The sequence below is a fragment of the Ranitomeya imitator genome, chromosome 3 (genome assembly GCF_032444005.1).
Source record: "Ranitomeya imitator isolate aRanImi1 chromosome 3, aRanImi1.pri, whole genome shotgun sequence".
In the NCBI taxonomy this organism is placed as follows: domain Eukaryota; kingdom Metazoa; phylum Chordata; class Amphibia; order Anura; family Dendrobatidae; genus Ranitomeya; species Ranitomeya imitator.
In genome coordinates, this window is record NC_091284.1 from 838,976,669 (window position 1) to 838,991,253 (window position 14,585).

Below are 14,585 nucleotides of genomic sequence, written 5' to 3' on the forward strand. Positions count from 1 at the left end.
ATGGAAGGCAGGATGGTGGGGGATCACAGGAGGGAGGGTGGGAATGGCAGGCAGGATGGTGGGGGATCACAGGAGGGAGGGTGGGAATGGCAGGCAGGATGGTGGGAATGGCAGGCAGGATAGTGGGCGGATCGCAGGTAGGAGGGTGGGAATGGCAGGCAGGATGGTAGGTGGATCGCAGGTGGGAATGGCAGGCAGGATGGTGGGGGGTCACAGGCGGGAGGGTGGGAATGACAGGCAGGATGTTGGGGGATCACAGGCGGGAGGGTGGAAATGGCAGGCAGGATGGTGGGGGATCGCAGGCGGGGAATGGCAGGCGGGATGGTGGGGGGTCACAGGCGGGAGGGTGGGAATGGCAGGCAGGATGGTGGTGGATCGCAGGAGGGAGGGTGGGAATGGCAGGCAGGATGGTGGGGGATCGCAGGAGGAAGGGTGGGAATGGCAGACAGGATGGTGGGAATGGCAGGCAGGATGGTGGGGGATCGCAGGCGGGGAATGGCAGGCGGGATGGTGGGAGGTCACAGGCGGGAGGGTGGGAATGACAGGCAGGATGTTGGGGGATCACAGGCGGGAGGGTGGAAATGGCAGGCAGGATGGTGGGGGATCCCAGGCGAGAGGGAGGGAATGGCAGGATGGTAGGCGGATCGCAGGCGGGAGATCACAGACGGGAGGGTGGAAATGGCAGGATGGTAGGCGGAAGGGTGGGAATGGCAGGCAGGATGGTGGGGGGATCACAGGCGGGAGGGTGGGAATGGAAGGCAGGATGGTGGGGGATCACAGGAGGGAGGGTGGGAATGGCAGGCAGGATGGTGGGGGATCACAGGAGGGAGGGTGGGAATGGCAGGCAGGATGGTGGGAATGGCAGGCAGGATAGTGGGCGGATCGCAGGTAGGAGGGTGGGAATGGCAGGCAGGATGGTAGGTGGATCGCAGGTGGGAATGGCAGGCAGGATGGTGGGGGATCACAGGAGGGAGGGTGGGAATGGCAGGCAGGATAGTGGGCGGATCGCAGGTAGGAGGGTGAGGATGGTGGGCGGATCGCAGGTGGGAATGGCAGGCAGGATGGTGGGGGATCACAGGAGGGAGGGTGGGAATGGCAGGCAGGATAGTGGGCGGATCGCAGGTAGGAGGGTGAGGATGGTGGGCGGATCGCAGGTGGGAATGGCAGGCAGGATGGTGGGGGATCGCAGGCGGGATGGTGGGCGGATCGCAGGTGTTAGGGTGGGACTGGCAGGCAGGATGGTGGGCGGATTGCAGGCGGAGGGTGGGAATGGCAGGCGGAATTGGTGGACGGATCACAGGAGGGATTGGTGGGGGATCGCAGGCGTGATGGTGGGAATAGCAGACAGGATGGTTGGTGGATCGCAGGCAGGATTAGTGAGGGGTCCCAGACAGATTGGTGGGCGGATCGCAGGCAGCATAGTGGGGGGATCAAAGGCGACACTGATTTACAGCTGATGGGAGAAGAGCAACCTAGAGAAATCCCCGCACTTACAGCCCCGGCTGCTACCACTTTCATTATTAACCCATTCCCGACATGGCCATTTTCTATTTTTGTGTTTTTGTTTTTTTACTTTCCTTCTAACAAGAGTGGGACAAGTTGTACTTGTGAATGAGGACATGCATTTTCACACATCAAATTATTTTTTTCCATTTTCCAGTACATTACATTAAAGCAGGAAAAAAGACAAAACAATTCTGACGAGTTGGCGATGTGATTCTCCTCTTCAGTGTGTTTCCGGTGATATCAAACTTGTCCAGATTTTCCTTTATTATTTTAGTGATGAAAACATGAAACAGAAACATGTAAAAAAAAAAGTTAAATGAATATCATTTTTTTTTATTGTTTTGCAATATTCCGAAGACCATCTTTCAGTCGACGACGCGGTGTGGAGGTGATTTTTTTGTGGGGTGAGAACTTTTTTTTGTATAAATCATTTTTATTGGTCACAGCAATAAAAAAAACAAAGGCAAACGTTACAAACTGGTAAATCTGTGCAATGATAGGCAGTAATTTTAAGTCGAACAAGAGGAGCATAGTTACAGCATTTATGTCTTATGATTTAACTTTTCTGATCAGCAATGCTCCTGGCTATCCCGAAATCATGAGCTGATAACAATAAAAAACAGCCGGGATAGATGGTACCAATTGTTAGATTTCTTTGTGGATATTCAAAATACAATATGTATAATCGAACTAGTTATGAGGAGGACAAACATAGAAAGTAAGAAAGGGGAAAGAAAAGAGGGTGGGAAGAAGAAAAGAAGGATGGATGAGGGTGTGGGGGGTTCAGGGAAGGAGTGCGGCTGCCCCCGCATCCCAGCGGACAGGACGCACGCCGAGGAACGGCCCGGAAGCATACGAGAATAGGCTATAAAGTGCGTCGGGTTCTGGAAACCCAGAGATCCAGTTCAGGAGTTTCCCTAAAAGCGATCCAAGGGGCCCATATGTTGTAAGTTTTCTCTGCGCTACCTGGTGACTGATTTATCAACTGCTCCATTCTATAGATGTCATTAAGTTCTGCCACAAAATCTGTACGGGAAGGAAATTTTTCTTGTTTCCAAAACCGAGGGATCAGATTTCTGACTGCAGTAAGAAAGTGTCTGAGGATGCCCCTCTTGAACCTAGATATTGATAGGTCGCATAGAGACAGCAATGCTAGACCTGCTGAAGGTTGGATCTGTGTGATAGACAGCTTATTATGGAGTTCAAAGACGGCCAGCCACAAATCCTTTATGGGGGGGCAGTCCCAGCAGATATGCATGTAGGAGCCTATCTCCTTTAGACATCTCCAGCAGACGTCAGGAGTCGTGGGGAACACCGCGTGCACCATGGAGGGGCATCTATACCATCTTGCTAGAATCCTATAGCTCCTCTCCTGTGATACTGCGCATAATGACGATCTGGAAGAAAAGAGAAGAATTTTTTCCCTATCTTCAGATGACAAGGGTCTTCCTAGGTCGCCCTCCCATTTTGAGAAAAACAATGGCCAACCCTGCAGCGGAGCCCTCCCCTCTTGGAAGATTTTATAAAGCAGCGAGACAGTATGATCCGGGGGATTTGCTGATATACAAAGCATCTCAAAGGGAGTTAGCGGCCTGTTGATGTTGGCTTGTTTAGAGATTGAGTGGATATAACTTTTTAGTTGTTCATAGAAGAACCAGTCAACAGAGTGTGATTCCTCCTCTGGGAATAGTTCCCTAAGGGATTTCATCCCAGTTTCTTTTAAGTAATCATGGATGATGGGTTTGGAATCTTTTCTCTTATTTAGAAATGTCTCTCTATTCAACCCTGTCGGAAAAGCAGAATTATCGTAAATTGGAATTAAGGGGCCCGGGACGGTTGTGATCTGAAAGTCTTTATTTCGGTTTTTGATAAGAAGCAACAAGTTTCTCGTAAGGAAGGGTATGTAGGTGCCCGATCCTAGCCCCTTGCCTCCTTTCCAAAGTACAATTTGGGAGTCTCGTCCATTGAGATCATTTTCTAGGTTTACCCACTTTTTGTTGTTTTTACTGTGATAAAGGTCTAGGATACAAGTTCCCATTGATGCATAACTATAAATCGCGAGGTCCGGGAGACCCAGTCCACCTGTCGATTTAGATCTACTCAATGTTGTATATGAAATACGTGCTCGGTTATGAGACCAAATAAAACGAGTAATTATTTGTTTGAGGCGGGAAAAGAAGGAAGCTGGTAGGTATAGGGGAATTGTTTGAAAAAAATATAAGAGACGAGGCAGGAGGTCCATCTTCACTGCATTGATCCTGCCCAGCCAGGACAATTGGAGCCTGTACCATTTCTCCAAGTCTGAGTTTGTTTTCTGTAGGATTGGCGCAAGGTTGGTTTCATACAGTTTAGACGTTTTGTTTGTAATTTTGATACCTAAATAAGTAAGGGAATCAAAGCTCCATTTAAATGGGAAAGCCCTCCTTAATTGATCCACCAAGGGGAGTTGGAGTGATATGTTTAGGATTTCGGATTTATGGGAATTCATTTTGAAGTTACTTAGGTGGCCAAATTTATGTAGCTCCGAAATAATGTTTGGTAGGCTCGTAGAGGGGGACGTAATATATAGGAGAATGTCATCTGCAAAGAGTGCCAGCTTATGTTCTTCAGAACGTAGTTTTATACCTTTAATTGATGAGTTGTTTCTCAAGGCCACAGCTAAATGCTCCATTGTTAGGATATATAAGAGGGGAGAGAGTGGGCACCCCTGCCTTGTACCATTCCTGATCGGGAACATTTCCGATAATGAGCCGTTTACCTTGACCTGAGCACTAGGAGAAGAATACAGGGCGGAGATCCTACGCAGCATGTTTTCTTTTAGGCCAATTTCCTCTAGAGTCTGGGAAATAAATTCCCAATGGACCCGGTCAAAGGCCTTTTCCGCATCAATTGACATGATACACAAGGGGTCCCCCTCTCTGCCCGCTCTGTCAATTAGAGAGATGGTTCGGACTGTGTTGTCCCTCGCCTCGCGCCCTGGGACGAAGCCCACCTGGTCCTGGTTTATTAGTTTTGGTAAAAGGGGGCATAATCTATTGGCTAACATTTTTGCATATATTTTAATATCCAGATTTATTAAAGAGATCGGGCGGTAATTATCGCACGTAGAAGGGTCCTTGCCAGGCTTAGGGAGAACTGTTATGTGAGCGATGAGTGCCTGTGTAGGGAACGAGCCCCCAAGAGAGACAAAATTACAAGCCTTCAGAAGTATTGGACTGAGCAGAGTGTTGAACGACTTGTAGAAGCCTGCTGAGAATCCATCGGGGCCCGGGCTCTTGCCCTGTTTCAAAGCGCTAATGGTTTCACCTCCTCCACTGAGAATTCCCTTTCAAGATCAAGTAGATCACCTTCACGCAGAGTGGGTAGTTTATGTTCCTGTAAATATGATTTGATTTTATTACGGAGAGAATGTAGTGGAGCCTCTTTATAGTGTCCCGCTATGTTATATAGAGATTTGTAGTATTCGCTGAAGTTAGAAAGAATATCTTTGGTGTTAAACACTTTCTTCCCCTCTTTGTTTTTAATAAAAGGGATGTAAGTGTTGGGATTACGTTGATTGAGGGCTCTGGCCAAGAGTCTACCACTTTTATTGCCGAGCTGGTAGAAGCGGCTCTTGAGTCTTTCTCTGAGGCATTTAGATTTTTGGTCTATTATAGATAGCAGTTTTTGTCTGGCCGAGGAGAGCCTAGCAAATGTGCTGGCCTCAAGGTCTCGTTTGTGTTTGTTTTCTAATTGGTGGATTTGTTCTGTTAAGCTAAGTATTTCCGCCGCTCTTTCTTTTTTTAACCTCGCGCCATGGGAGATGAGGACGCCTCTTATTACACTTTTCAAGGCCTCCCATTTTACAGTGGGGGACGTGGTGTCTTCCTCGTGGTCAGTCAAGAAATCTGTGATTGATCAATCTTGGATTTACATATGGGATCCTGTAGCAGATTTTCATTCAGACGCCAGGAGAAACCTGGTCTCGAGGCAGAATGAAGTGAGATTGTTAGGTAAATAGGAGCGTGATCTGACCACAATATCGACCCCACGTCCGCCTTTACCTGCATGTCGAGCAACTTATGTGTTATGAAGAAATAGTCTATTCTGCTGTAAGTGTTATGTATTTTTGAGAAGAAGCTATAGTCCTTAGTTGTTGGGTTAAGAACCCTCCAGACATCTACCAGTCTCATGCTGCGCAGCTGGAATCTTATTTTGTTAATAGAAGATGTAGGATATGAAGACTTACCCGAAGAGACATCCACCGCAGGGTTCATAGGAATATTAAAGTCGCCCCCAAGTATCACAGGAGAGGAACCAGCAAACTCCTCGAGACGTCTTTTGCATTCGGCTCCAAACTTCTGTTGCCCTTGGTTTGGGAAATATACGTTAGCGATTACAAGTTTATGTGCCGCCCATGTGATGAGTAGGAAGATATATCTGCCGTTTTTGTCAATTTGTGAGTCTAAGATCTCAGGCACAAAGGATTTGTGAAAGGCTATTGAGACACCTTTTGATTTTGAAAATGGGTTTGAGCTATGATACCATTTAGGGTAATTTTTTGTGGTACAATGTGGCAACACACCAGATTTGAAATGTGTCTCTTGGAGCAGTAGCACAGAGACCCTCTGTTTGTGGCTATCAAATAGGACCCGCCGTCTTTTTTCAGGTATATTTAGCCCCTTAACGTTGAAGGAGCAAAATTTAATTTCATCCATTATCAAATACCTTTATGCCATTCCGCAGTACCATGCGCCCCATCCGCCAGAACACGCGACAGCCAGAGGTAGTAGGGAAGAGACAGTAGGAGGGAAGGGAAAAAGGCGGGGTAGAGAAGAAATAATAGAACATGGAAAACATAAAAGAAGGTGCGTTAGGATTGACGCACCAGGTCAGATTATGCATCTGTATATTTAGGGCAAAAGAATGGAGAAGGAGAAGTCTCCTCCCTTCACCCGAGCACCTTAAGTGGATAAGGGAAGCCAAGGGAGATACCGATCCCCCCAACCCCCACGAACTTGGTAAGTCCCATAAACGAGAATTTGCAAACATGTAACGTCTAGTTAAACAGGATAATTGTCCTTGCACCAGCGAGATGTCCCGCATGCCATCAGAGAACACGGAGAGGAAAAGAAAAGAAAAAAAAAAAAAAGGGGGAGGGGGGGATGAATTCACCGATGACAGGCAAGACACCACGCGCCCAGGTGCTCAAAGAATAGGATCAAACCTCCAAGGCGAGCCCGCTGTGGGACAAACCGTCCCGCCAGGAGACTCGGCCTACTAACAATAAGTGTTCATGGGACCACACAGCTGCAGCAGAGTATCTGAGCATATTGCAACAATGAATAGAAACTGGTTGAAACTAAGAAGAAAATGGAACAAATGAAGAGGGAAAAGCTTCATGGGGGATCTGAGGAGCCTTCGTTGGCATGACGATTCTTGGAACGTGGAACCTTGAGCCACCTTGGAGGAGCATCTGGAAGTGTCGGAGCCAGAGGCCAATCTGGGAGATCTATTAGTGGGAGTTCAAATGTTCCTAGAAAGTTAGCCAGGTCCCCAATCCGGCGGAAGTATGCGCTTTTGCCACCTTTGAATGCTGTTAATTGAAAAGGGAACCCCCACCTGTAGGGGATATCTCTTTCCTTGAGAGCTTCCAGCAAGGGCTTCAGAGCTTTGCGCAGGAATAGAGTGCGCCTGGATAAGTCTGATAGGAGTAAGATTGGATGACCTTCAAACTGGAGCGGTCCCTTTTTCCTAGATGCCATCATGATGGCCTCCTTAATTCTGAAATAATGCACCCTGCAGATGACATCTCTAGGGCGCGCCTCAGACGTGGGTTTAGGACCAAGGGATCTATGGATCCTGTCGAACTCGATGGTGTTGTCTCCATGGTTGCCGAGAATGTCCAGAAATATTCTCTGAACTGTACGGTCTAGGTCCTGAGGACTGACAGATTCTGGTAGGCCACGTATACGGATATTGTTACGCCTATTGCGATTCTCCAGATCCTCAAGGCCAGATGACATTTCCTCCAGTTTCATGGTGTGGTCCATTAAAATTTCTCTGTGTGCCTGAAGTTCCTGTGAGATATTCTCCTGAGTCTTTTCTACATCTTCTATGCGCGATGTGAATTCTGTCTGTAAATTATGTATCTCTTTTTTGTACGAGTTCTCAAGCCTGCACGCAAAACTTTCCAGATCCGTTTTAGTTGGAAGAGCTTTAATGTATTTACTCAGTTCAGTTATATTCGTGTCCTCCGGCAAGTCTCCATCTCCCCCACTGTTGTCTGTTGTTTTTTTAGGAGAGATCTGTGAGGTCTGTGGCTCCTTTGGGGAGGAACTATTTTTGTGCGGTGTTTGCGACATTGCTGATCTGGTGTTCCTTGTTTGAGGTGGCTGGTTTAAGAAACGTTCCATGTCCTCTATATGAGGTTCCTTGTGTAAGCTTGCGGATTGCCCAGAAGTCTTCCTAGTTTTACCCATAAATGTCTGCTGCTATTAATTGTCCATGGTAGTGTTCAGGGGAGCATGGGGGCGCAGCGGTCGCCACATCAGACAAAGCCCTCCATCAGCAAGCCCCCTCCGAGGTGCATTAGTTATGATCTTGAAGTTAGTGGGGCATATATAATGTCCAGGTCCAGAAAAAGGAGCCTCTAGATGTTATGCACAATTCCAGCACTAGGTGTCGCCAGAGGTCTGGACTTATAAATTGTAAGCTTGTTATGTGGTGAGCTGAAGTTCTTTTTCTGATAATAAAGTAGATAAGGCACAATGATAGCCCAGTAAAGGGTAATGGTAGGGTGTCTGCACCGCTTCTGCAGCAAGGATGACAGGCAAAGCAATATGCAGGGGTGCCGGGTGTCTTGGGTATTCCTGCCCTGAAATGGTGCTTCTCTATGAGGAGCCCCGTCCCCAAGATGGCGTCCACCCTCTCACTGGCGGGAAAACAATCAGCGCTGACGGTGCAATGGTGGGTGCCCTAGGGGCTCCCTTAACCCGCATATAACAGTCCTACCTTCTTTTCCTCCCTCTTTAGTGAGGTGCAGTCTTCAGGGTTTCCCCAGCAGGGATTTCAGAGTGCCCGCAGCGCTCTCTCTATAAGTGTTCACCTCGTGCCGCCTGTCGGGCCTCCCAGGGACGAGACACCAGCTGACTGCCCCCTGTGGTTGTTCTAGGCCCGCTCCGTGAGGCAAGCCCAAGGTCCGCAGGCCGCAGATGCCGGTGTGTCCTCTCTGCGGGTCGCCTCTGAATGTGCAGTCCGGGCTCCAGGTCAGGGGAGCACCTGACTTCAGCGCTCCGGATCTGTCTGGCACCGCTTCGCCGGCTTCCGGCGCCTCACAGCCAGGTGCCGCAGGGACCACTCCACCGAGGATGCCGCAAGTGCGTGTGCCCCTCACCGAGGGGTTACCTGAGGGACCCCACTTCCGACGGTGTTTGCCGCTGATCGCCTCTGTCCCAGGCGCCATCCTTCTAGCCGGTGCGGGTATAGCAGGGGGCCGCTGCAGCGATGGAGGATAGGGAGGGCAGGAAAGCTGCTGCACGCGCGCCTAAGCGCCAATCTTCCCCCGGCAGTCTCTTCCTCCTCACGTCGGCACCAGGGAGCCACGCGCCGTCACCGGCTTCAGGTCTGCAAGTAGGCCTCCGATGTTCCTCTTGCCCGCTCTCACAAATATGGCCAATATGGTCTAAATAAGTGGCCGGGTCCTGCAGGCAGGTGTGTGGAGCTTTTAAAACGAGCAGATTGCGTCTCTAGATAAAGAGATTAAGCAGATTATATCTGCAATACGAGGAGCTCAGGGAATGTGCGTCCTGCTTCTTCTGCGGCTAGCCACGCCCCCAGAACCATAACTCGTGAGAACTTTTTTTATTGATATTCTTGTGGTAGATATGTCAGAGTTCCACCCCTCTGAGTGTCTGGGATGCAGTTTCTGATTGACAGCTCAGTCATCCAGTCTGGTGCAGGGGTGTGCTAAAGGTACCTTCACACATCACGATTTTGTTAACAATATCGTTGCAACGTCACGCTTTTTGTGACGTAGCAACGATCCCGCTAACGATCTCGTTATGTGTGACAGCGACCAACAATCAGGCCCCTGCTGGGAGATCGTTGGTCGTTGGGGAATGATCAGGACCTTTTTTTGGTTGCTGATCACCCGCTGTCACTTGTAACCAGGGTTAATATCGGGTTACTAAGCGCAGGGCCGCACTTAGTAACCCGATATTTACCCTGGTTACCATTGTAAAAGTAAAAAAAAAAAAAAAACAGTACATACTCACATTCTGATGTCTGTCATGTCCCCCGCCGTCAGCTTCCCTGCATTGACTGTCAGCGCCGGCCGTAAAGCAGAGCACAGCGGTGACGTAAACCGCTGTGCTCTGCTTTACGACCGGCACTGACACAGTCAGTGCGGGAAGCTTACGGCGGGGGACGTGACAGACATCGGAATGTGAGTATGTACTGTTTTTTTTTTTTTTTTTTTTAACTTTTACAATGGTAACCAGGGTAAATATTGGGTTACTAAGCGCGGCCCTGCACTTAGTAACCCGATGTTTACCCTGGTTACCCGGGGACTTCGGCATCGTTGAAGACAGTTTCAACGATGCCGAAGTCATTCCCCTGATCATTGGTCGCTGGAGAGAGATGTCTGTGTGACCGCTCCCCAGCGACCACACAACGACTTACCAACGATCATGGCCAGGTCGTATCGCAGGTCGTGAACGTTGGTAAGTCGTTTAGTGTAACGGTACCTTAAAGCTGTCAGTGCCTTGATTGACAGCTCAGTCGTGCAGTCTGGTGGAGGGGCGTGCTGACCTGTCAGTGTGTTTATTGACAGCTCTGCCATCCAATGTAAGACTGGGAGGTGCTGGGCTGTCTCCAGGTGTTCATTGTCCCAGGTTATTGCCAGGCTCCTTAACTGGAATCTAACTCACAGACCTACCAGACGTATATTCAGTTACCGTGTGGTTTGCCTTTTGAGTCCTGTCTTTTGATCTTTCCGTGCCACACCTTGAACCTTGTTCTGACCATCCGTCTGTTTAACCCCTTCTGCTCTGATCCGCTATCCTCCTGGTATTTTGACCTTGGACCGCTACATGACTACGCCTTTGTCTCTTCATGCTGTTTATGATATACCCTCCTGGCTTTTGACTTCAGACTCCTAACTATACTGCCTCACGGCTTGTCCATGAGAAGTGACTTAGCATCCTATTAAGTTTGGCCAATACATTTTTGTTTTTTGCCAGTGTGGAACCTGTTCGCTCTGTGACCAGGTGGCGAATTTGACGCAGATGACTTCGGGAATGCCATAGTCTGGAATCACAGTGTCAGTTGCAGGGTCAGATAGTTAATTTGATGAAGAACCCCATAAGTCCCCACTGCAGACAGTGGCTGTGACGTCAGTACCCTCTGATGTACAGTTGGTCTCTCCCAAACCTGAATGTCCTCCCTGATATAATTTTTGGTCCGAGAAAGACCAGTTTAGGGTATTTAGGGAGAGCTGTAGGTTATATTTTACCCTCCACTCCCAGTCGGCACCAGAGAAGCTCCAGAGGGTGGGAATAACGTCCCTACTGTGAGGGAGTCCTCAGACCTGGGCATTTTCCTTGTCCTCACATGCCTCAGAACGGTTTTCTGTTGACTCCTTTTTTGACAGTTTAGGTCTGATATATGACGAACCTAACAGGATCCAGGTCCCTGAGGCCAAGATCATGGACCTGGCACAGGTGGGTCACACAGCTGCCGACTACTGTACTGATTTCCAGCAATGGCAAATGAAGTTCTATGGAATGACGCAGCTCTCATGTCAGTTCGACAAAGGCCTTTCTGAAACTCTCAAGTATACTCTGTTCCTTCATGACACCCCTGTTCTCTGGCAGAGGCCATGACCCAGGCCATACAAATGGCCCGCAGAATCCGTGAGAGACATGAACAGTAGGCTGCCCGTTATACTTCCCCGGAGCAGGTCCATTTACCGGAGGAGCCATTGGAGGTTACAGTTGCCAGTCTTCATGTGGACAGAATACATAGACCAGATCTTGGACTCTCTGTACTGTGGTCTCTCTGGGCATTTTCTCAAAAATTGCCCAAGTCGTCCTCAGGCTAGCAAACCGTTGGGAAATTGTCTGAGTGACAGCTGAGGAAATCTGGGTAGTGGTTGAATCTGGGTAGTGGTTGATCGATTCAGCAAACAAGCTCATTTTTTTTCATTTGTCAGAATTACCTAAGGCCTGTCCCACACGTCCAGATAATTCCAGTACTGGAGAAATCGGTACCGGAATTATCCGTGTCCGTGTGCTTACGTAGCACATCAGTGTGGCACACGTGCGGCAGCCGTGTGCCGCCCGTGTGCTGACTGAGGACCACACGGACCGTGCAGGAGACAGCGCTACAGTTAAGCGCTGTCCCCTGCGTGCGGTGATGAAGCCTGTATTCATCCCTTCTTCCCAGCAGCGTTCGCTGGAGAGAAGGAATGAATAATCTTTTTTTTCTTTTCCCTTAAAAATAAAGTTTGTGCATCCCCTCCCGCCTCCCATCCCCTGTGCGCCCCCCCCCCCCCCTTCCCCGCTTGCCAGGAAATACTCACCGACACCCAGCACCAGTGATGTCTCCTCTCAGCGGCTGCACAGGCATATGAACATATTCCTCACTGTAATGAGCGGGACCACGTGACCGCTCACACAGGGCCTGCTGCCGGCGCTGAGAGGAGACATCGCTGGAGCTGGGTGTCGGTGAGTATTTCCCGGCAAGCGGGGAAGGGGGGGGTGGGGGGGGGTGCGCACAAACTTTACTTTTAAGGGAAAAGAAAGGAAAAAAAAAAATTATTCATTCCTTCTCTCCAGCGAACGCTGCTGGGAAGAAGGGATGAATACCGGCTTCAGCACCACACGCGGGGGGGACAGCGCTTACAGTAAATGTTGCTAACACGCTGGTCTCACATTACATCTATCTAGCAGGGCGGGGGGGGGGAGGAAGAGTGGCTTAGAATTCCAGGAAACTGCAGCTGAGAGCTCTGTATGTGCAGTTGAAGTAATCAGAATTGCCGGACAAAACAGATGGCACTAATGTGATGTGAACCTAGCCTTAATTAAAAAGCAAGGAGTCCTCTTTATGCCCAGGTGACTGAACAAGGATGTGTCATGTGCATAGACAGAGAGACAGGAAAAGGCTTATTAGGTTATGAGTGGATTAAAGGAAGATCTCACACCCTTTAGAAAGAGCCATGGTCGCTGAGCGTACACAAACAAGTTCGGGTACATGAGCCGGAAGTACATATGTCGGCGCATGACACCTCTGTTTTTCAGCTTTGCCCGCAGTGGGAAGTAGAGGCCCGAAACCATGCCCATCGGACAGGACTGAAAAGATTATCATACAGTGAGGGAAAAATTAAAAAGGTTTTTCAGGAGTTTACAAGAGGAGTCAGACGCTGAATAAAGTAATATTTTTAGTTGCTGTGTCACAAAACTGGTGACAGGTTCCTTTCACTACGCCATGCTTTCTCAAGGGGAGGTATAACGATGCTCCCACACAGGGCCTTTTGTATCCTGATCAATCGGTCACATGAGGTCATGTGATCGGACTGCTCACTTGCTGTGTGGAGACGCCACATGTGCTCATGGTACATCTGCATGGCCAACACCTGAGCAATCCAATCACGTGACCTCGATCGGTTGCTGGGATACAAAAGGTCCCGTGTGGGAGCGCCGTTATACCGCCCATTGAGAAAGCATGGCGTATTATAGAAGCGAAACGCGCGTCGGGGTTGTAGAAGGTCTGAGTGACTGACTTTCCCTAAGAATTTGGCAAGATGATCTATACTTCTACTAATGTATGTGTGTGTGTGTGTGTGTGTGTGTGTGTGTGTGTGTAATATATATATATATATATATATATATATATATATATATATATATTCACTACTACATAATTGTCCAAGGGTCACTTCTGTCTGTCTGTGTCACGGATATTCATTGGTCGCGGCCTCTGTATGTCATGGAAATCCAAATCGCTGATTGGTTGCGGCAAAACAGCCACGACCAATCAGCGACCGGCACAGACCGGCGGAAAAATGGCCGCTTCTTCCTCCCCGCAGTCAGTGCCTGCTCCGTACTCCCCTCCAGTCAGCCCTCATACAGGGTTAATGCCAGTGTTAATGGACCGCGGTGTAACGCACTCCATTAATACAGCTATTAACCCTGTGTGACCAACTTTTTACTATTGATGATGCGTATGCGGCATCAATAGTAAAAAGATCTAATGTTACAAATAATAATTTAAAAAAACGTTATTTTCACCCTCCAACGTTGCGTCCTTTCCTCGGCAGTGCAAGCGGCAGGTTCCGGTGGCAAGGATGGTATGCGAGAAGGACCTTCCATGGCGTCACGGTCATGTGACCGCGAAATCATCACAGGTCCTGCGCTCATACCAACCCTGGGACCGGAAGCTACCGCCTGCACCGCACACAGGCGACAGAACTACAAGGGGCCCTCGAAAGGTGAGTATATGTTTATTTTTTATTTTAACTCTTTTTTAACCTGTTACATACATGACTGGGCAATATACTACGTGACTGGGCAATATACTACGTGACTGGGCAATATACTACGTGGCTGGGCAATATACTACGTGGCTGGGCAATATACTACGTGGCTGGCCAATATACTACGTGGCTGGCCAATATACTACGTGACTGGGCAATATACTACGTGACTGGGCAATATACTACGTGGCTGGGCAATATACTACGTGGCTGGGCAATATACTACGTGGCTGGGCAATATACTACGTGACTGGGCAATATACTACGTGACTGGGCAATATACTACGTGACTGGGCAATATACTACGTGACTGGGCAATATACTACGTGACTGGGCAATATACTACGTGACTGGGCAATATACTACGTGACTGGGCAATATACTACGTGGCTGGCCAATATACTACGTGGCTGGCCAATATACTACGTGACTGGGCAATATACTACGTGGCTGGCCAATATACTACGTGACTGGCCAATATACTACGTGACTGGGCAATATACTACGTGGCTGGCCAATATACTACGTGACTGGCCAATATACTACGTGACTGGCCAATATACTA

The 14,585-nt window shown here is 48.8% G+C and overlaps 1 protein-coding gene across 2 annotated transcripts in view; it reads right to left on the reverse strand.

Moving 5' to 3' along the window:
- Window positions 1-14,585, reverse strand: part of LOC138671414 (uncharacterized) — a 38,498-nt gene that overhangs the window by 5,612 nt on the left and 18,301 nt on the right. The window contains exon 1 of one of the 2 annotated variants that reach the window (XM_069759573.1): window positions 6,214-6,585. The exons of the other annotated variant lie outside the window; for it this stretch is intronic. Coding sequence (XP_069615674.1) covers window positions 6,214-6,537 — 324 coding nt within the window. The 5' untranslated portion in view covers window positions 6,538-6,585. Of the gene's footprint in view, window positions 1-6,213; window positions 6,586-14,585 lie in introns of those variants that run through there. 2 annotated transcript variants of the gene reach the window in all.